The sequence below is a fragment of the Branchiostoma lanceolatum genome, chromosome 4 (genome assembly GCF_035083965.1).
Source record: "Branchiostoma lanceolatum isolate klBraLanc5 chromosome 4, klBraLanc5.hap2, whole genome shotgun sequence".
NCBI lineage: Eukaryota > Metazoa > Chordata > Leptocardii > Amphioxiformes > Branchiostomatidae > Branchiostoma > Branchiostoma lanceolatum.
In genome coordinates this window covers 29,169,125-29,191,605 of record NC_089725.1, presented here as the reverse complement: position 1 = coordinate 29,191,605, position 22,481 = coordinate 29,169,125, and the positions used below count along the sequence as shown (strand labels likewise).

Sequence of the window (22,481 nt, the reverse complement as noted above, 5' to 3'; positions counted from 1 at the left end):
GTTGCATAGCCTCCATTGCAGACTCTGTCAAGCTTTTTCCTAACTTTACACCAATATACAAAGTGCTTGTCTAGTCTTGATACCAGACTGTTTCCAGGGCCTACACAAGCTAGACCCTGAGCAACAGGTGGTTGAGTCTAAATTTCCCTGGGGGCATGTTGGCCAGAGAGCAGAGGAACTAGCCTGTGAAGGCCCTGGAAACAGTCTGGCACCCAGGCTGCATGCTTGTAAGTTTCTAATGCTGCAGAGCTTATTTATTTTTTCAGGACTATAGTAAACACCATGTTTATCAGGATATGTCTGAATACTTGAGACAATTTCTCTGGTTCAATTCCAATATACTTATTGATGGACTACCTTTTTTCTGGGAAACCTTTAGCCAAAGAGGAATTTTGTTTGTTAATGATTTATTGAACATGGATGGATACTTTATGACATACAGATCATTTATTGGTAAATATGGAAGAATTTGTGATGAGCTTAAATTCATACAATTGTTATCCAGTATTCCCTTTAAATGGAAACAAAGTATTCAAGGTATTTCTCTATGTGAAACAGCTATTATGCCTGTTACAAAATATTCCAAGTGGGTAAAAGGACTTAAGATAAACAAGGAATTGTACCGTTTTTACTTAGTTGAAAGGAAATGTGTTGACTTCCATTGTAAAGCCCAGGAATATTGGATAGAATTGTTTAATGACCAGATACAATGGGATGTAGTTTACAGTCTGACCTATAAAACAACTATTGACTCCTATTTAAGATCCTTTCAATTTAAGTTGTTGCATAATTTTCTTGCTCTTAAGAATAAGCTTTATAAATGGAAATTATCAGAAAATACACTTTGTTCTTATTGTAAGACTGAGGAGGAAACTCCCGTCCACATCTTTTGTCAATGTTCTTATCTTGTAAAATTTTGGGGGGATGTAGAAAGCTGGATCAGAAAGCATATGAACGTGGAATTTAGATTTACAAGTAAAATTATTTTATTTGGTTCATTAGGCTATCCTATCATTCTGAACACATTGTTACTAATTGCCAAGGTGTATATCTTTAAATGTAGACATTTAAAAATTCCTACAATAGATGGCTTTTTAGCCTATGTACACTATTATTACAAAGTTGAGTACATCATTGCCCAAAACTTACAGAAGATTGAGAAACACTTGTTAAAGTGGGGACACATTGGTTATGCACTGTTAAAATTAATTTAGTTGGGAAAATGCAAATTGTCTTTCCTGGCTTAGGTTGCTTTTTGTATATCCACATTGTATTGTTGTGTCTTTTTTTTCAAAAATGAATAAAGATTATGTTAAAGAAACAAAAAAAAAACACCATGTTTATGCACAGCAGAGCTCGTTGCATAAGTGGACCTTGTGGTTCTAAATGATCGTAAAAAATACCACTGAAGAAGCTAGATATAAAATACACTTTATTGTATCTAGGTAGAGTTGAAGCACTACTGGGACACTTTATACAGTACATCATTAAGATAGAAAACATACAACTTAAAACATACTTATCATGTGTGTCTGAACTGCAGTGTGACAGCTAGATGTCTATCTAAGTCATGTCATATTCAGCATTACAATAATACTTGAAATATCAGTGTGAAGTACAATACAAAGAGATGGACAAATAAGGAGGAAGGACAATTTACTTCCGGAGGACGGTGAAAAAAGGTTAGTTACACAGTAAGCAATTTGACAGAAAGGCAAAGGAGACAGACAAAAAAGGAACACCAGCAGTGAGCTCAGTAGACTTAAAGGAAAAGTTGTCACCACAATTCTCATCATTTGTCCCTTGAAAGTTCTCAGAATAGAGCAAGCATCTATCGGTAATTAAAGTATCATTTTTCTGTAAATTGTTTTGCCTGGTTGATTGATGAGGGACAATACAACTCTTTCACAGGATTTCGAACAATGGTAACTAAGACTATACACATACATAAGACATGCATGAGGTTACTGGACACATAGTCAGTATTGCAAGAATCAAACTGTGCTGTACAGTGAAGATCTGTATTGCTTTATATCCTCAGCTTTCCTGAGCACATTCAACTGCATATTGATTGGTTAGGGTGTTTGACAAAAATACAAAGGAAGAAACAAACAAACAAACTACACATTGAGGTAAGTTCTATCTAAACAAACTCTACGACTACTAAATATAAGAAGGAATATAATAAGCAAGTTACAAAAATGTGTAGATTTCCTGATCTGCGTGAGGAAAGATCACAATAATGCTCTTCATCTTTTACACTAGCTTCTCACCGTAATAGTAAAAGGCTCTATTTATAAGATCTGCCCAAATTGAGATTGTACATTTAGGGATTACATTCATGTATTGTACGAAAATACTGGTAATAACCCAAAAAATTGAAGGAAAAAAAATACAGTCACACCATTGAGTCATACATATGAGCCCTAAGTTGCAAACTTTGAGGCAACACAGAATAGACACAAAATAAGAAATGTAGATATAATTCTGTCCTTAACATTATATATACATAATCATTGGGGAGATGACTTGTATCAAATGCTATGCTAACAACTACCCACATTCCAGACTAGAAAAAAGACAATAACTAGTGTTTCTCAAAGTACATGGTGTACTGCGCCCATTTTTCCTTGTCGAACGTTTTCTTCTTCTCCTCCCAGCACTGGTGGAACTCGGAGATCCAGTAGGACAGGCTGGGCAGCTCGTCGCAGCTCGGGATATTCAGGAACGTGTCGAAAAACCTCCTCCAGACGGGGTCGTGAGTTCTGCAAGAACAGGTAAAGTGTAAGTCTATAAAGCAACCAATGGAGGTCTAGAGTTAACGTGAGTGTCATCCCTGTTAGTTTACCAGGGCTTATATTTGTGAGGGAAGTGTTGGGACCCCAGGAAACTGAGGGCAGTTCAATCAAGAATCCCCCTGATCCACTTCCAGTTTGTAGTGCTGCCTCTGTTTGACAGAGGAACTTGTCGAAAAACCTCCTCCAGACGGGGTCCTGATTTCTGTAAGAACAGGTAAAGTGTAAGGCTATAAAGCAATCAATGGAGGTCTAGAGTTAACGTGAGTGTCATCCCTGTTAGTTTACCAGGGCTTATATTTGTGAGGGCAGTGTTGGGACCCCAGGAAACTGAGGGCACTTCAATCAAGAATCCCCCTGATCCACTTCCAGTTTGTCGTGCTGCCTCTGTTTGACAGAGGAACTTGTCGAAAAACCTCCTCCAGAAGGGGTCGTGATTTCTGTAAGAACAGGTAAAGCGTAAGCCTATAAAGCAATCAATGGAGGTCTAGAGTTAGCGTGATTGTCAGCCTAGTCAGTTTACCGGTGCTCATATTCGCAAGGAGAGAGTTTGGGGGCCCCAGGAAACTAACTAGGATGACATTCACATGTTAAAGAACCCGCCACACTTATCGAAAAGAGAAGGGTCCTTCCCGGGACGAGTGGTTGAAAAGCCATGAAGTCCCATGACCATAATCATCATATCGAAATCACTAGAGTTCGTGCAATGGTAGTCCCATAGCCTTTTTAAGGCCTTCGGGGCAGTGGGCTGTTATACACTGTGTCCAGGGCACAGTGTTGGAAGGCAGAGGCCACCCCTCTCCTTTCCCAACCAAAGTCCAAATTCCTTCGGCAGGGTGGCAGGAAGTCAACGTTGACATGTGGCCAAAAAACGTCAGCAACCCGAGGATGGTATTTGCCCAAGAGTCGAGCATGTAATGTCTGAAATGGACATGGTTGTGTTATATTTTGTCAAGATTTCTTGAGTTTTTCTATGTACCAACCTTCTGGGTGTCTGGGTGATTTTCCACCTGCCTCCCTCGTAGTAGGCCTTCATGTACTCCCCGAACAGCATGCAGTGGACGGTGCTGACGATGGCATACAGGTCCGCCTGGGGGGAGGACAAATAGCAGTTACACAGAATTCCTTCTTAAAGGATCTCAAACCAGTTTTACGAGGGCAGTTCAATTAAGAATCCCCCTGATACACTTCCAGTTATGGCAAAAACTGTGAAGAAAAACTATTGAGACTATAATAGTTCAGACTTGCACTACTTTGCAATGCAGCTAGGTGACACGTTTGGGACCACATTCTTCACACTGCAGCAGTGACACCTAGCGGCAGTGTGAAGTAAAACCAGTCAGTATTGCCCACCGGCTAACTGCCTGGTTGTGTACAAAGAATTTTGTTATCTAGTATTAACACTTGCTGCTAGATATGCAAAGGTTAGGCATGACAGATTGTTCAGTGTAATATAACCAACTGATTCCGCTCTGAGTGCCTGTGAAGCTGGTGTGTTACGCTGAAGGGTAGTTACACTGGTGTGTTACGCCAAAGGCAAATTATACCAGCTATACAGATACAGAAGCTTGTGTGTTACGCTGAAGGCCAGTTATACATGCTATACAAATACAGAAGCTGGTATGTTATGCCGAAGGCCAGTCATATGGGCTATACAGATACAGAAGGTGGTGTGTTATGCGAAGGCCAGTTATATATGCTATACAGATACATGTACAGAAGCTGGTGTGTTATACTAAAGGCCGGTTATACAGGCTATACAGATACAGTATTGGCTACTGCATAAGTACCTGGTAGGACCATGGCTTGCCGGTCTGCATCTCGATGCACTGGAAGGCCGAGGTGTTGCTCCTGGCTCGGAAGGTGGTGTTGGGAGGGAACAGCTCCATGTCCAGACTGATGCCGAAGTCTATCAGCTTCAGACCCCGCAGCTCTCCGCTGAACAGACACTCCGTCTTGTCCTCAAAACCATCCCTGTGGGAGGATAGAGGAAAATAAATAAAACTTCTTCACCTTACAACATGATGATTTGAATGTTGGTTTTCTACACTCTCATTGCTGTATCTAGTCCACATTGGTTAGATTTTAACTTTTCTCAGAATGTTTACTTTAACAGCCCTGATAATAATTCAGCAAGAATGACATGACAATGGTGCAGCTTTTCCATGTATGTGTGTGTCACAGTGTGTATGTGTGTTTGTTCATGTGCATGTGCATGTGTATGTGCATGTGCATGTGTATGTGCAGTGTGCGTCTTCATACCTGATGAGGAAGTTGTCAGGTTTCAGGTCTGCGTGGATGATGCCACTGTTGTGTGTGTGTGTGTGTGTGTGTGTGTGTGTGTGTGTGTGTGTGTACAGTTGTGTACGTGTATGTGCATGCATATGCATATGCATACCTGATGAGGAAGTTGTCAGGTTTCAGATCAGTTTGAATGTGACAGCAGTGGAGCTTCTCCATGTGAATGTATGTGTGTGTGTGTGGATGTGTGTTTACAAGTACTGTATAAATTATCGGTTTCCGTGTCTGCGTGGATGATGTGACAGCGTTGCCACTGCCGTGCGTGTGTGTATCTGTGTGTGTGTGTGTGTACATTAGTGTGTGCATGTGCGCGTTCATACCTGATGAGGAAGTTGTCAGGCTTCAGGTCCGCGTGGATGATGTGACAGCGGTGAAGCTGCTCCACAATGTACAGGATCTCCAGAGTGTAGAAAACCACCATCACCTCACTCATCTTCTTCCCGGCAGTTCTGTACAAGTTGATGATGTCCTGGACACAGCAGGAGAAGAGACCTGTTTATTTATGTATTCTGTATAAATAATGCAGGGCTAGAAATACTACAATTGTGTAAACTCTGCAACAAGATCGTCAGCACTGGACAATGGCCATCCGACTGGGTAAAGTCTGTCTTCATCACCATCCCCAAGGTACCCGGTACCATTGACTGTTTGGAGCACCGCACTATAGCCCTGATATCCCATGTCAGCAAGGTCCTTCTCCGAATCCTCCTACGGCGTATGGAGCGAGTGGCAGAGCAGGAGTTTGCAGAGGAGCAGATGGGTTTTAGGAAGAGAGTGGGGACAAGGGACCAGATCTTCAACCTAAGGGTACTGATGGAAAAGGCAAGGGAAAACAATGTGCAGCTCTTCATGGCTTTTATCGACTATAAGAAAGCCTTCGACTCAGTTAGACATCAGACACTATGGAAGGTGATGGAAACTATGGGAGTCTCAAGGCACTTGGTTCAGTTGTTACGCAACCTGTACAGGGATCAGCAAGCAGCAGTGAGAGTAGAAGAGGACCTTACAGAGTGGTTCGAGGTCAGGAAGGGGGTAAGACAAGGCTGCTTGCTGTCGCCGATGTGTTTCAACTTCTACTCAGAGGCGGTAATGAGGGAGTCTGTGGAGGAGCAGCCCACGATTGGAGTCAACGTAAGTGGCAGGAACATCAACAACCTCCGCTTCGCCGATGACATAGCGTTGATAGCTACCTCACTGGAAGGACTCCAGGAACTGCTGGACTCCACAGACAGCACCTCCAGTGAGTACCAACTGGAAATTAGCACCAAGAAGACCAAAGTGATGGCCGTAGCCAAGGAACCTACTCAAGTAACAGCCACTTGCCGGGGAGAACAGCTTCAACAGGTCCCAAGATTCAAGTACTTGGGTTCCACATTGGAACAAACAGCCAGCTGTAGCCATGAGATCAACATACGCCTAGGAGCAGCCCGTTCAGCCCTCCGAAGCCTAGATGTAATCTGGAAAGACAGGGCCCTCAAGACAGCCACTAAACTGAAAGTGCTGAGGACTCTTGTCTGGCCTGTGGTAACCTACGGCTGTGAGGCATGGACGTTACATGCCAGAGACATCCGCAAGATACAAGCCCTGGAGATGAAATGCTACAGGAAGATACTGCGTATCAGCTGGACTGAACACCGCACAAACGACTCTGTGTTAGAAGAGCTGGGAGTGGGAAGAACACTGCTTAACATCATAAAAAGGCGGAAACTTCAATACTTTGGGCATGTCACAAGAGCGGGCAACATCACCACCCACATACTGCAAGGAACGATCAATGGTAGGAGGAGCCGTGGGAGACCAAGAAGGAGGTGGGGGGACGACATCCGTGAATAGACAGGACTCTCACTAGCGGAGTGCACCCACAGAGCCAGAGACAGGAGAAAGTGGAGGAGGCTGATACTGGAGGCTACCATGGTCCCCGACCCTCAGGCATGAGGATGGGACTAGGTAAAGGTAAAGGTAAAGAAATACTACCTGCACCATGGTCCATGCAATAGGTATATATAAAAAGGTGTGACATTTTTGTAGAACTATACTAAACAATGCCACCTATGTGATGCTAAATAAAGAATCAAAATCATTGTCAAGTTTGATCCATACTTCCTAAAAACTACTTTATCAGCAGAGTTTGTTCAGTACAGGTAATTCTGTGCCATGCATTGATACTGTAAATTCATTAAACTTTTGTGGGGACTTATTTCATGTTGGGGGAAAGAATATTTCTGCTGTGATTTAAGTTTGTGGTTGAAACAATACATGGTTGAAACAGCATGATTGTGCAGTAAAACAAAACACACATTTGCAGCGTCATAATCTTGTGGGAAAAGGTGACAGCAAAAATAAAACAACTGCAAACATTTCAAGATTTACAGTAGAGCATAAATAAAGCATGAGCTGTACCAGTAATGATCCACAGCTGTGCTGCTCGTTGACCAACACGCTGCCGTCGCTGAAGACGTGCATCGCATCGATACTCATCAACGATGGCTTCTGGGAGGAGAAACAGGTACAAGATAGACATCTTCATTTACAAGTTAGTTATAAGAAGATTGCTGGAACAAGGACATGGCAGACTTAACCTCCTTACCCATACTGCTTCGTGACCGTTCCAGTCTCACAGACAAAAATAGCAGCATCAAAGATGGCAATGCTGGCATTTGTATACATGTACTAGTAATGATACACCTGCACTAGTGCACACACACACACACAGGAACACACACTACACAAAACAAGCCAAAAAAACATTGTGTGACTTGGGGTGAAGTAACAACAACTATCATTTGCAAAACATACAACATATCAAACAACTCCGAGGCATGACTATGTCAAAATACAGCTTTTGAATGACATTGCAATATGACAATAGTATCTTATGAGAGGCTATGTATGGGGTTTACTCACAATGTCCATTGGATCCTGTAGCCTGCTGACCCTTTCGTGCACCTGGCTGTTGATGTAGAACTCCCACGGACACCCCGGCTGTTGCACCTGCACAGAAATAACACAAGGAACCTTCATTTTGAGTACCACTGCACCAATTTAAATCATATGTTGTAGAACAGTTCTAAAGAATCGACCTTGACCTTTGTCTTCCCAAGACCTACCCACATATCAAATATCATTGTAATCCATCCAAAGGGTTCTTGAGTTATGCTGACTACAATATCCGGAAACGCAAGTTAACACACAGACAGACACACAAACACACAGACACACCCAAAACTATATCTCCATTTTTCTATATCTCCGTTTTTTTATATCTCCGTTTTTTCATATCTCCATTTTTTATGGAGATAAAAAGAATACAGTGTTATTGTTGGCGCAATCACAATCAAATATCCTTCCAAGCGTCCAAATTTGAGGTGACAACAGATGGGATAGAAATCCTGTCAGACTCAGAGCACTGGTAAAAGAACAATGCAAACCATTCAAGACTTTTCATGTGTAAGTTTAAGTTCAACTTATTTGCAAATCCACAGAAAAGTGTGCAACGCACTGCAGTGACTGCACATTATATAATGATACCACAGACCTTGAGAGTCACTTTTCTTTCTCCTTCCAGATCGGTTAAGTCGTCAGCATCCAACATGGAAGCCTGGTAGATCTTGGCAAATGCCCCAGACCCGACCAGCTTGTCAATGTGATACAGCTCAGTACCTGGGGGGAGAAATCTGGATTAAACTGGGAAGTGCTGAAATCCAGCCTGGTATCCAACCCATTAGGAAAATTAGAGTCAACTGCTTGTTCCATTCACCAACAGAGGTGTTGGTGAATGGAACAAGGCTACCACTTTCAATGAAAAATGCTCCAAACAGTGTAACGTTTAAGAGGATCTTGAAACAAATGAACTGACCTCTGACCTCACCTTACGACAGGAACGGAATATGGACTACGAGTATGGATTATGGCTCTGTAAATTTTGTATGTATCTGTGTATATGTATTTTAGACTTATGCTTTTGTACTGATTGTATTGTGTTATCCAGGGCCCCACTGCAAAGCAGTGTAGTGCACTGAGTTGGGCCACCCTGGCTAAATAAAACAGAAACAACAGAGTCAGTGTTCCTCCTCGGTATGGACGTTTTCGGTATGGAAGTGAATCAGCTTTGTTCCTCACCACTCCCAAATCAAGGTGGGTATTGATCACTGATCAACACCCACAACATCTATCATGATCACTGATCAACACCCACCTTGGTTGGGGAGTGGTGAGGAGCAAAGCTGTGGGAAAGTCCTGACAGTGTGACAGGGGCTTTAGTGGCTTACCCAGATTGATGGCGACGCCGGGCTTGATCTGCGGCATGTGCCCGTCCTCCTCCTGGTACTCCTGGTGGCTGGTGAGGGAACCTCGCACCTTGGCGAGGAGGGAGGAGACCACCTCCGGGTCAAACGGGTTCACGTCGGTGACAAAGACCTCGTCCTCTGCCGGGGGTGAGGGATCCGACGTGGCCACTGCTTCACTCTCTGCGGTTGGTTCTGAGGCAGAGAAGCAAATGCAGTTGTAAACCTTTGGATGTGCAGAGGGTATTGTTACTGTAGTAATGAATGAGGGAATTGCAAATTTGTAGTCATCAAAAGTGAAGGCATATAGTGCTAGGGAAAGTACATGTACTTACAAATTTTGCATGACAGGGTGCGAAATACTTTTTTGAGCCAGGTTGCCCATGTTGCAACCAAGGGCAAATGCTAGGTTGCACATCCAAATTTCAGGTTGCTCCAGCAACATTCACCGATTTCTTCAAATCAAGCTCGTATGTAGCGTATAATACTACTAACATTTCAAAATATATATTAGATAGTATTGTGTTCCCATTGACCTAACAACATCTTGTTTAGCTGAGGGCAGTGTGTTTTTGTCTTTTTCAGCTCAAATTCCACGATCTATGAAGGGTTTTGGATGGTTTAAAATGAAGAAGTGTTGATTTCTTTATTTCAATTGAAGATTTACCGAATTTTATGAGAGTGACACTGTGTTTTTGTGAGCTTCCAGGGCTCCGATTGAAATCTTTGGCTCAAAATATAAGGTTGCACACTGCGCTACCTGGGTTTGGAATTAACTTGCACCAACCGAAATCTTGTTGCACTGTGCAACGTGCAACCAGGTATTTCGCACCCTGCATGATGATTTCCACTTGTTGAGTTTTACAGTACACATGTACCAGTAACTGTTACACATTGACAGAACAATTTGTACCCAAACATTCCTAGGCAGATGCAAGCCTAACAGTATGCACCTTGAATCCCTATCAAGCCCCAGTGTTGTGCTCTCAATTTCTCACTGTTCAGCAATTATGCAAAACAAATTTTCCCAGGGAGCTCCCAGAAGTTTAGAGTATGATGCTAAGAGTATAACCACCCCAGGCGACACATGATATGGTCCTGGAAGGGGGCCATGTTGCACATTAGTCCATGTAGTTCTACAGTAGCCTGTGAGAGACTACAGTACAGTGACTAGTGAGAGACTAGTGACACCTTACCTGTACAACTTGTGGACTGCATGGCTACAGAGAGAGAGGGGGCGGAGTCAGTGGAGCCGTGGTCGGTGGACACCTGGCTCTTCTCCTCAGAACTGTTCTCCATGATGGGGCTAGCAGGAACAAATAATACAGTCAAAACTGCCAAAGAGGACCAACCAGTGGACCGATAAAATCTGGTCCATGTGGACAGGTGGTCACTTTAGAGAGGATTTGCTTGTGCCAATGGCAAAAGTTACCTAAAGGACTATCAAAAAGGGATCTCATTTGCTTATGAAAGAGCTATATGTTATATTTTCTCAGGTGGTCATTATAGAAAGGATTTACTTGTGTCAATGGCAAAATTTATCTAAAGGACTATCAAAAAGGGATCTCATTTGCTTATGAAAGAGCTATATCTTATATTTTCTTAGTTGTACACATGTAGATCTCATGAGTTTGAATTAGAAGTTTGTCTTTATGAATATGAGATCCCCACCTGAGAGCAGCTGCTGGGCGGTTCCCCACTGTCATGTCAAACGTCTCCTCAGTAGACTCGGCCGACACCCTCCCGGCGCCGCTGCCTCCTGCCTCAGCCAGATCCTCTGTAGTGGAGATCTAACAAGGTGTGTGTTTGTTAGGGCGTGGTCACATTCATCATACAAATATCATAATCGTCGTACAATTGCAAACTGATGGCATTCTTAGGATAGTCATGCATGGGTCTTTTCATGTTACCAGAAAGGCAGTCTTAGAGTTAGAATCAATTTGATTTATTGTTTCTCAGATGAGGCTTGATCCTCTAATCGCTTCTCTACCTACTTGTGCTCGCGGACATCTGACTAGTACTGTTCGGTCCTTATGTCCTACATTATTTCCAGTATCAATTCAATTCAATTCTTTATTCAAATACCAACCTTGCAGACATAGAAATGTTAGCCTGGATGGCGTTGATATTTACAATGAAACATAAACTTGATACGCATATACACACATGAATATATATATCGATGGATCAAACTTCCAAATGCCTGTTCAAATCCCATTACCATGTCGTTACGTGTGACTATGTGACTCAGAGCCAAGAAGAGCTTGCACCTATATCTTAGCCTTAAATGAATATTCAAATGTCAATCAGTTCTCTATCAATGGGTGCTAGTCTGCTAGACTATTCTGTGGAGAAGCAGGAAAAAATAGCTGGTGATGGATGGATACCGGGCTACTCACCTCCAGCATGCCGAGAGCCTTCCTGGTGGAGTTGTGGACCGGCCGGATGCTGCTGGCCGGCAGCTCGGGAAGCTCGGGGCCCGTCCGGTTGAACGGCGTGGACGCCATGCGGGCCATCGTGCAGAAGCTCGACTGGTTCCCAGTGGAGGCAAACGTCATGTCGGGGCTGTCGTCTGCAAACGGCTCAATGCCGTCGAGGTCGTCGACCTGGGTATGGAAGGGAATGTGAATAACAGTTTACCCTCAAGTGTGTGTCATGCATAGTCCAGTGGTTTGTGACCTAGCTTCAGTTGTTGTTGCTCACTCAGCTGTTAATATGCATGTACTGGAAAGGGTTGCAGTTCTTTTGACAGGACATTAATGTAAGCTGTGGTGCATTTTTCATTGTGCTTGTGGAAAAGAAACTAGTTCCCTGATACAATGAACCTGTAAATATTGTACAGTGTCTGTCTTCTCTGTCACGACCAGTGGAAGATTAGCTCTTCAGTGAGCTAAAACTTGATTGAGATGACTTACATCAAGTTACATTTAACATTCAAAACATGCTCCAATTTGTGATGAGTAGTTTAACTTTAACCACACGTACCTCCTTGGTTTCTTCCACAGGAATGCCCTGAGATGGCTGCAGGACTCCTAGACCACGCCGCTTGGCTCCTGTCTGGTACCCACCGGGTGGACTGGACAACATAAAGGATCAGTCAGGTCTCTTATTCTATGAAAGTTAGTTGTAATCCTTCACACATCTATCTCCTTTTCTATAGCCCTAGTGCTACATAGGCCAGGACAGTAAGGGGACTAAACCACTGGAAGTGGAAAGTGTCCAACTCCCATACTCTTTCTCATAATTACTGAGTCATAATCAAAGAAGGTTCAATGTATTTTTTCTGCATACCTGCATTCATGCAGATGACAACAAAATCAATTGCACCTGACAAATCTTACCTGCCCCACTCAACTCTAGCAAGAACTGCTAACTGAAAACTGTTCACAAACCACCAGTTTACATGTATTCTTGTAGATCTCATAGGTGGTAACAGCCTATACAGCAAAGAAAAATTGAACATAAACCTATAAACCCAGTGCATGGACCAATCAAATGGCCCAGAAACAAGTAATTCAACTGGAGATGCCTAAAACCCACTTGTTTTCTTGATCTTCTAAGACGATGTTATCCTTCATATCCATCCTGCCCTCCAGTCCAGTATCCTTGCTCTCATCAAATATGGTGAAGCCCTTGAAGTCGTTGGCCTGTACTTGTGGGGCTGAGAAGCTGAGACCACTGCTAGCTGTGCCACCACTTGGGCCTGTGCAGGAGATAACACAACACAAATCAGGTTGCAATTGCACATGTCACTGGTTAGCAAAGTTCTTTGCACACAACCTATGTTCTTCACCATCCACAACCGTTTCCAGTCATGAACGGTGAGGAAGGGTGGGATAAAAACTCAGTCATGTTTGGCACTGCATTCTTCCACTGCAGCAGCGACACCTAGCTGCAGTGTGAAGAAGTACAAGTCAGTATTGCCCTGAAGGTGGCAGATGGTCACCAAAACACCGGCAGGTGAAAATAGTTGGTAGTGTCACTTGTGTGTAAAAAATGGGTCAAGCATTACGTATATGCTATATGTACATGTATGTAGCTGCTACTCAAAAACTTTCAAAAGCCTCAAAACCAAACACTTGAATTGAAAACCAAAAGCTCTGGAGGAACTGATACAACTTGGGACTGATACAATGTTACTCGTGCTAAAGTATATCGTGGAGTGGTTACTTGGTATACTAGTTAATCTTAACCAAGCCTGGACCCCATGTATACAGCACGGCTGCCAGTTGCAGCCTGGGCAGCCATAGCTTACACTAGCTCTCTCTATTGGGTGCATTTGTACTGCAACAATGGCATTCAGCATTACATACCTGCTGCAAACATGTCTTCAAATCCGTCTGATCCCCCCACCGCCCCGAAGCCGATGTCGTCGCGGAAGAACTCCCCCAGCTCCATCATGGCCGCCTTGGTGTTGATGGTCGGGGACGGGTCCGTGATCGGGCGACGCCCCGGCGTGGTGGAAGGGGTGGGGCCGCTGCAGGTTGAGGTGTTCGGCGTTTTCACCAAGCTCTGCTCGCGGGATGTCACCATCTTCCCGGTAGATGCCGGCGTGGCGGAAGAAAGGAGAAACTGTCCAGATCTTAGGTCACCTACAAGAAGTAATAGCAAGTTTTCGATAGTTAAATAGAACAGACCCTAGCCAAACCCTGCCTACTCTAGCCTTTTGGGGTTGACTTTGACTTATTGACTGCTGGCAGGGGACATAAATTTTTATCTGACATCTGAGTGAAAAGATTCAAAACAGGCTCTGTTAATGTTGATTAATAGATGGAGGCTTTGAACAGTTGATGTAAGAATGTGTAGTTAACTTTAGCAACTAAAGTCTATCATATACTTGTGCTTGTACCGTGTATATTTGTACGATTATAATATGATATTGAAAGTACCAGTGCCTGATGTATTTCAGTTTTACACTGCATCAATTCGGCCGAAAACTATTTAAGAGAAAATCCCTATCTACTGAACCCGATTTTTTCAGGACCATGACAGGAAATAGCCTCTACCAGGCTCCGTGGATCGCTGGGACATGGTTCGCCTATTGAGCTTCCCTGTAAAGCGGAGTACCCTTGGCATTATACTATTCACTCTATTTGGCCGATTTCTACTATTTTCCCAGCGATCCACGGAGCCTGGTAGAGGACAGACAGGAAACACAAATTTCTTTTCCGAGACCTAAGGAACAAGAACTACAGTACATGGTAGAGTAAAAGTATTGTGAACCTGTCTCTGCCTGAGGTGCAGTCTTGACTGGGGTGGGTTCGACCATCTCCACATCAGTGTTGTAGTCCTCAATTTCAGCCATGGCACTCACTACAGATGGCTGGAGACCTGGGAATTGAAAGGAACGGACTGGATGCATTTCTTCATGTGACAGCCATTTTCCCAATGGTAAGATTACAAAATTTAAAAAAAAATGTCAAACCTGTAAAAATGACCAATTTTTGGTGGTCCCTTACCGGTATATGACTTTTCCATTGACCGAAGCTTTACGAATGCTGTCTGAAGTGACCATCAAATTTTACTGGTCACCTCAGTGGCCTTCCAGGGCAGCATTGTCTATTTAAGTAACAGTGCAATTTTTGTCAACACATGATTTGATCCTTTTGCTACCTTTCAGTGTCAGTTCTTGGTCCATGCTGACAAAGTGCTGTTCAGAAAATTGGAATATCTGTAGAGACACCTTTGTGAATCATTTTACTTATTGTAAGCTGTCCTACATTTTCTGGTACATAGATGAGCATGAAAACAGAAAATTAGCTTACCTGAAGCCAGACTTTCCTCGAAATTCAGATGTTTGGTGACTGTGTGTTCTCTGTGGCTGGAAAGAAAGAAACACAAAGAGTCAAGAATGTACATGATTAAGCCTTAAAGGCTGCAAAATGAGAGAATATGTCTTAGACATCTAAGACGAGCACATATCTTGTGAAAGTTCTATTACAGAGGTATGTATCATTACAAAACTGGATAATACCGTAGTCTTCCAAAGTATCCACACAATCAAGTCTGTGTGACATAAAAAGCTGTTAATCCATTCTCTTTTTGGTTTCTGTATCATTTATGGGAAGATGCCATTGAATACAAGTACATATACGTTTTTTTTTTAAGGAGCAACTGTTAGAACGAATGGAAGCTAACACTCTAAAGGAGATGCATGGAAACCAGGCTATTGTTTAAGCTAACAATCTTGCTAGTCTGGAATCCAAACCTACCGTATTATAGCTCCCGAGTCTCCTCTCTGCACGAGACTCGGGAGCTATAATAGGTTTGGATTCCAGGCCACGATCTTGCCACCCAAACCAACCTTTCTGTTAGCCCAGCTGCAGGGTCATTCTCCTGTGCAGAATGACTGTCCAGCATGATGTGACTGTCCTGCATGGTGTGACGACTGTCCAACATGACGTGACTGTCCTGTACAACATGACTGCCCTGCAAAGTGTGACTGTTCTGTGCAGCATGACTGTCCTGCATGGTGTGACTGTCTTGCATGATGTCTGGAGCAGCATGACTGTCCTGTGGAACATAACTGTCTGGAGCAGCATGACTGTCCCGCATGGTGTCCTGTGCCTCAGCATCAGGAGCAGCTCCAGGAAGCTGTGCTGACTCCAGGGTGGTGTCCTTCATCCTCTCCACCAGCAATCTCTCCATCTCAGCTCTAGCAAAACACACAGAACAAAACTTGACATAATCCACACACCCAAACAAACATACACATGCGTCTACAAACACACACACGTACACACACACCTACATATATTAACATGCAGAGGAAATTTAACTATACTACTAATATACATAACTTTTGTACCTCTATATCTTCTGAGTATCATCTACCTTTGCTCCCAATGTCACTAGGCATTACAAGGGCCTGTACAAAGTAATGAATATATCTATGTTTTCTGCAGTTGTTTGTACCCCTCCCTGATCATCTGCTGCCTGCACTGCTCCATCATCTGACTGCATGAGCAAACACACACACACACAACACACACACACACACACAGATACACACCTCTCCCTGAGCATCTGCTGCCTGTATTGTTCCATCATCTCTCTGCATGCACAAACACACACACACACACACACAAAATACACATACACACATCATACACACACACAACACAATGCACACATGCACATGTACACACAACGCACACAGATACACACCTCTCCCTGAGCATCTGCTGCCTGCACTGCTCCATCATCTGCTTGCGCTCCTGCTGCAGGGCCAGCTGCTCCTGCTGGAACGTCTGCTGCATCTCCTGCAGCTGCTGCCTCTGCTGGGCTAGCAGCAGCTGGTGCTGCTCTTCCATCTCTCGTCGCTGCTCTGTGGAGATCAAATGTGTGTGAGTAGAGATGGTCAAACTTGTACTAGAGATTACCTCTCTAACCCTAACCCTAACCCTAACCCTAACCCTAACCCTAACCCTAACCCTAACCCTGCAAGCTTCTGCCTCTGCTGCGCCAGCAGCAGCTGGTGCTGCTCTTCCATCTCTAGTCGCTGCTCTGTGGAGATCAAATGTGTGTGAACAGAGTTAGAGATATCATACTGGCAAGTAGGTAAGCAGGGCTATAGATATGATACTGGTGCTGAAGCTGCTACCTCTGCTGGGCCAGCAACAGCTGGTACTGTTCTTCCATCTCACGGCGTTGCTCTGTGGGGGTAGGCATTTGTGTGAGTAGAGATGGTCAAACTTGTACTAGAGACTATCTCTTATCCTAACCCTAACCCTGCAAGCTGCTGCCTCTGCTGGGCCAGCAGCAACTTGTGTTGTTCTTCCATCTCTCGTCGCTGTTCTGTGAAGGCATAGGCATGGGTGTAAATAGGGTTATAGGCACGTGTGTGAGCAGCGTTATGAACATTATCTATTTGCTGTATCTGCTACCTCTGCTGCACCAGCATCAGCTGGTGCTGCTCCTCTACCTCACGGCACTGCTCTGTGGAGACAAGCTAGTGTGTGAGCAGGGTTATATGCATCTGTGTGAGCAGCGTTATAGGTATACACATAATACTGGTGCTGTATCTGCTGCCTCTACTGGGCCAGCAGCAGCTGGTGTTATTTCTCCATCTCTGGTCGCTGCTCTATGGGGATAGGCACATGTGTGAGCAGGGTTATACACATGATACTGGTGCTGCTCTTCCATCTCGCTTTACTGCTCTGTGGGGGACAGGCACGTGTATAAGCAGGGTTAGAGATATACATGTAGTACTGGTGCTGTATCTTCTGTATCTCCTGCCTTTGCTGGGCCAGCAGCAGTTGGTGTTGTGCCTACATCTCTGGTCATTGCTCTGTATACAATTTGAGGCCAAGGAAAATCAGTACTCCTATCTATAGAAGCTTAGAGGCTGGGTTTGCTGCAAAGAACTGACTTTCATTTGAATCAGAGACACTGGGATGGATAGAGATTGAATTGGGTGATGGAGGATAGATTAATGTGGCATGAAATCTGTACTAACTTAGTCCTGACTTCAGTCGACATGATAAAGTAGTGTCAGAGCTCAAAATAGTCTTCCTACAATTGTAGCTTTTACAAGGTAGTCAGTTCCGCAGTTCTAAAAAAGTCTTAATCCAAATAAATTCTTAATCTAAAAAAAAAAAATCTTAATCAAGAAACCACAAACCTTCCTGCCTCCTCATTTCTTCTTCCATCTTCCTCTTCTTCTCCATCTCTACGTGGCGTGCCGCCCTGAGCTCTTCAAACTGAAACTCCTCCAGACCCGTGTACACAAACTTCTTGCAGTACTTGGGGATTTTGTTGGGCTCATCCTCAAAGGGGGGCTGGAAAAGATGTAAGCATTTGAGACAATTTAGAGTAAAAAATCACTGATACATAAACTAGTCAACATAAAACTTAAACTTTCAATTGATCTAGTCTAATAGTAATATGGCAGAGTTGGGGCATTTTCCTACATGCACCAGATATTCAAAACTATATGTTATATTCTTCCATAACATAGTTCGAAACATTTGCCACTTAGTGTCTGGTAAAACTGTCCTTAGCAGCAGCAGTTCATGAGTCACAAAACCATACTCAAGAAAAAGGACATACCATGTACATGTTTCTCAGTGGATTCAACGACTTTTCAGGTTTCCTTGCACTGTAATAAGACAAGAAACAAATGACAGTGAGACAAAGGCAAGGTACATGCTGAAATGACACATGAAAATGTCATTGTATTACATCACAAGAGATACCCAAGTAAGTACAAACAACACATCGTACCTCAGTACTTGGGTTCCCATTTCTATGGGCTTCTGTGGAGTTCTGCAAAGTAAAGAAAAAAATGTTTTACCGGTATGCTGCATGTTTTAGTTACAAAATAAGTGATATCAGGCACAGTATAGGTACACTGACATGCAGTTTGTTGGGCCTACACCTAAAAAGATATTTGCAGTATCGCACTGGTATGCAGCCCACTTAATACATTCGAACCTGTACCAGTGACCATCTCTACATAAGGACCACCTGGCCAGTGCGGCAACTTTGATGGTCTCTTACAATCACATTGATTTTTGCCATTGACCCAAGCATTATGAATGCTGACTATTGTGGCCATGTGTCTACTTACTCTACTTTGACCATTTTCTTCAAGTCAATGACTGTTCCTGTAGACAGGTTTGGCTCTATGACTTACTAGTATTGATTTTAATCAAAGCCTTTCCCTACTCACGGTTGTGGCTGAGCCGCTCCCTCCTCCACGTGTATGCTGAACTCAGAGCTGGCGTTCATGGAGACGGCCTTGAACGGAATGGCAGGCACTGCCTTCTGGGATACCTGCAGGACAAAAACAATGGAAACTAGTCTCTTCGTCTTACTAATGTGCAAAAAGTATACTTTCTCCAGGAAGTGACAGTCACTAACTTTGTAAGTCTATCAACGTAATATACATTACACACTAAAAGTTAAAAAACATTCATTCTCACATTGGTGAAGTACAATCATGTGATACAGTGTGCAATTGACCACCTCCACATAAGGCGATAAGGACCACCTGGCTAATGTGACCATTTTTCGGTTTGGTGACACTCAAGTGACACTAATAAAATTTTTGTCAGACGAGACCAAATGTCAGACTAGAATGAACACATTTCTAAACAAGTGCACCATTGTTTGTTTGAGCATGATGAATTTCAAAACAAACATAACCCCAAAGTTTGGTCCCACCTTAGCTTCCGTCCACTTCCCCGGCTTGTGTGTGTTTTCTCTGCTGGTGATGCGGGGCAGGGGAGGGTTAGTCCACTCTCCCGTGGGGGTGGGGATGACCTGGTCCTGTGGATTGTCCTCGCTGAAGACAGAGAAGGCCTGCCCTACTTGTGGTGGCGCGCAGGGTTTCACCCCAAGTCCTGAGGAATAGACTGGACCAGAGGGCAGGAAAGTTAGCTTTAGTACCACAGACTTTTATACTACAGGATATGGCATTGCCTTTGCATTTGTAGCGTTTTGGTTTGGATCAGACAAAAGAAAAACTAGTATATCGAGCATCACAGCATAAAAATAGAAGAGTCTACACTTTTGTGGACTAGAGTGTCTTCGTCCTCTCAGGCAAATATTTTCGTAAGAGGGCGAAGAGACTAGATATACAGCTATCATAGATTTTAATACCAGGCCATTAAGCAGGAGGGAGAAGGTTAAACTAAGCCGGTACCTTTAGTTGCTGCCCCAGTCCTGTTGACAGGAGCCTGGTGTTTCTTCCCGTGGCCCCTCAGTCCTCCCAGGGTCACCCTCTGAGCCTCGGTACCGGACATGTCAGCTGGCTGGGCAACTACGCCACCTTCCAGGGTGGCACGGGTCACTCTTGCCTGGAACTCTCTGGGAAAATGTTATCTGCTGTCATTGATATTGATAACACAATAAATTAAACAAAATAACTATTAGTTGATATCATTTTCCTGGTTCAATCTATCCTTAGTTTTAGTATTTTTCTGTTGTGAACGAGTTGCGAATATTCATTTCTGTAGCACAATGTCAGTGTGTTATTTAAACAATTTCTTGCTGCCATGGGCTAGTTGGCCCCCTGAGCCTCCCTCTCCTAGGGGGCCAGTCGGGTGGGCTGCTAGGAGCATGATTCTGGTGACAAACGTTTCAAGATTTATAGTAGTCCCTACTTTTGTTTCCTGATGAGTAGATCCACTGGCTGAGCCTGTTTCTGGATCCCCTCCATGTACACGGCGTCGGCCTTCTTGGTGTCCCCCTCCTGCTCCAGTTCCCAGGCCCACGCCTCCCAGAACAGTGCTACCTGTGCCCCGATGGCCTGGTCGTGCAGGAAACTGTATATGTCCACGGGCTGGTTGGTCATGCCGGCCTGGTCAGGACAGAAGAGAGGTTAATATGATTGAATAGCTAGTTTCTCAACCAATGATATGGACCTGCATGTGGCCTAGTTTTTTTAAATTTTCCATTATGTGTTGTGAGTGCAGAGAACTTTGCATAATAGCTGATTAGCTGAAGTGTCTTATCTCCATTCAGACCCCCATAGAAGACCGGTCTGTATTTTACGGTATCTCACAGACTTTTATTTGTATCCCACACTGACAGGCTTCCATAGAACAATCTGAATGCACATATGCTGCGTTTGCCACTGTTGAAAATTTGAATACCAGATTCGGACATTCGAATTGACGAATTTGATGTGATTTCTTTTCCAATATTTTGGTTGAATTTTCTCAATGAACATAAAAGAATAATACAACATGATGTATTCCTCATCAGTGGCATCACGTTAGACCCCAGCCCTCTTGTTGGTAATAGATCTGTATGTACACTCAGACTGTGTTACATGTCTTCTGCATGTATGATAAGCAAGAGGACGGCTACTACTAGTACATACAAACTTGATCCAGGCCTGCAGATATCTGTGGTCGTTGGAGTATCTCTTGTCGTCCTTAAAGAAGAGCAGGCAGCGCTCCAGCAGGGTCGACAGGCTTCCGTCCTTCCCGCCTTTTGGGTAGTTCTGCTCCGTCCACTTGATGTACCTAAGGTTTGGAGTAAAATTGGAAAGTATGGTAGCCTGTTAAATACTCTCAATTGTCCAGAGCTCTAGGGAGCCCCTACTAGTACCCACCTGAACAGTGGGAGGGCAGCTGGAAGTATGATTTAGTCAGGCTAAAAATTAAGGCACCAGCTACTTTGTAAGACCAGTCTAACATAACGTCATAGATATACTGTGCCCTACTACAGGTGTTAATCCTGAATTTTTTTTGGCGAATTCAGGACACTGCAAATATGCATGTTCACTTAAATATAGCATTGTTTCAACCGCAAGTAAAACCGGTTAAGTGCGAAAGTAACTGAATTTACAGTTAATATGTATGTTGTTCCCCCAAATATCTGAATTACCATAAATTTGCATAACAATCAGCTTCCTAGCAAAAAAAATCATGCACTCTTCAGTGTTCATGAAATCAAGGTAGAGCTCTTACCGATCCCAGACACTAAACGGATCGTCCCCTGAGTACATCCGTAGTTCAGCCTCGAAGGCTCTGCATGCAAAAGAAAACAACAGAAAGTTTAGCATTAAAAACTTCCTACCGGCCGAGCCGAACAATAAATCTTCATCATTCAGCTTGACCTGCCTCTTGGACCTCTAACGTTAGTAGTCACTGTGGTACCAAGACATGGAAATGTAATCATATGGGGTATGTAACAAGAAGCACAATCGAGGAGAAGAGTTTAGTCCGTACTGTTTTTCGTGCTGCACGCGGGTGAGTCCGCCATCGTGCCCGTTGACAGGCTGCAGCGCCGCCGTTAGGTTCGCGATCTTGCGTCCTTGTCGCAGCGGCTGGACGTTCTCTTTGCTCAGTTCCCAGCTGTTCTCCGTTGGATCCATACCTGTACTACCGGCTAAGCACCTTCAGTAAGGTATTAGAGGCCACACAAGCTTAGAAACACCAGCTAAGTACGAGGAGGAAGAGGGTACAAAATTTTGATACAAATTTAAATTCGAACTGACCGGGCTTCCACCGTGCGCATGCGTGATAACGTTTCCCGAAATGGCCTGTTTCAATAAATGTGGGGGTATATGGTAGTTAAGTAGAGTACTATTACACATCTTTTGTCTAATAATGGTAGTTTGGACGACTAATATACAATTCGAATAATT

The 22,481-nt window shown here is 43.7% G+C and overlaps 3 protein-coding genes across 3 annotated transcripts; all 3 read right to left on the bottom strand.

Annotated features, from left to right (window-relative positions):
- Positions 1–1,415: 1,415 nt before the first annotated feature.
- Positions 1,416–9,571, bottom strand: LOC136433913 (mitotic checkpoint serine/threonine-protein kinase BUB1-like). The gene is made up of 8 exons (XM_066426509.1): positions 9,365–9,571; positions 8,632–8,756; positions 8,001–8,087; positions 7,497–7,586; positions 5,417–5,565; positions 4,586–4,769; positions 3,779–3,885; positions 1,416–2,765 (listed from the first exon to the last, which is right to left on the bottom strand). Exons 1-8 carry the CDS (start codon positions 9,399–9,401, stop codon positions 2,588–2,590), a joined length of 957 nt encoding a protein of 318 aa, XP_066282606.1. The 5' UTR covers positions 9,402–9,571; the 3' UTR covers positions 1,416–2,587.
- Positions 9,572–10,549: 978 nt separating this feature from the next.
- On the bottom strand, positions 10,550–12,466 carry LOC136432034 (uncharacterized). Its single transcript, XM_066423050.1, has 4 exons — positions 12,365–12,466; positions 11,779–11,985; positions 11,051–11,169; positions 10,550–10,685 (listed from the first exon to the last, which is right to left on the bottom strand). Exons 1-4 carry the CDS (start codon positions 12,464–12,466, stop codon positions 10,550–10,552), a joined length of 564 nt encoding a protein of 187 aa, XP_066279147.1.
- A 413-nt stretch (positions 12,467–12,879) lies between these two features.
- Positions 12,880–22,350, bottom strand: LOC136433912 (mitotic checkpoint serine/threonine-protein kinase BUB1 beta-like). The gene is made up of 16 exons (XM_066426508.1): positions 22,063–22,350; positions 21,802–21,861; positions 21,210–21,354; positions 20,488–20,684; positions 20,028–20,191; positions 19,547–19,737; positions 19,053–19,156; positions 18,605–18,646; positions 18,431–18,479; positions 18,003–18,159; positions 16,547–16,706; positions 15,684–16,034; positions 15,145–15,200; positions 14,603–14,710; positions 13,693–13,971; positions 12,880–13,082 (listed from the first exon to the last, which is right to left on the bottom strand). Exons 1-16 carry the CDS (start codon positions 22,206–22,208, stop codon positions 12,895–12,897), a joined length of 2,397 nt encoding a protein of 798 aa, XP_066282605.1. The 5' UTR covers positions 22,209–22,350; the 3' UTR covers positions 12,880–12,894.
- Between the last annotated feature and the right edge of the window lie 131 nt (positions 22,351–22,481).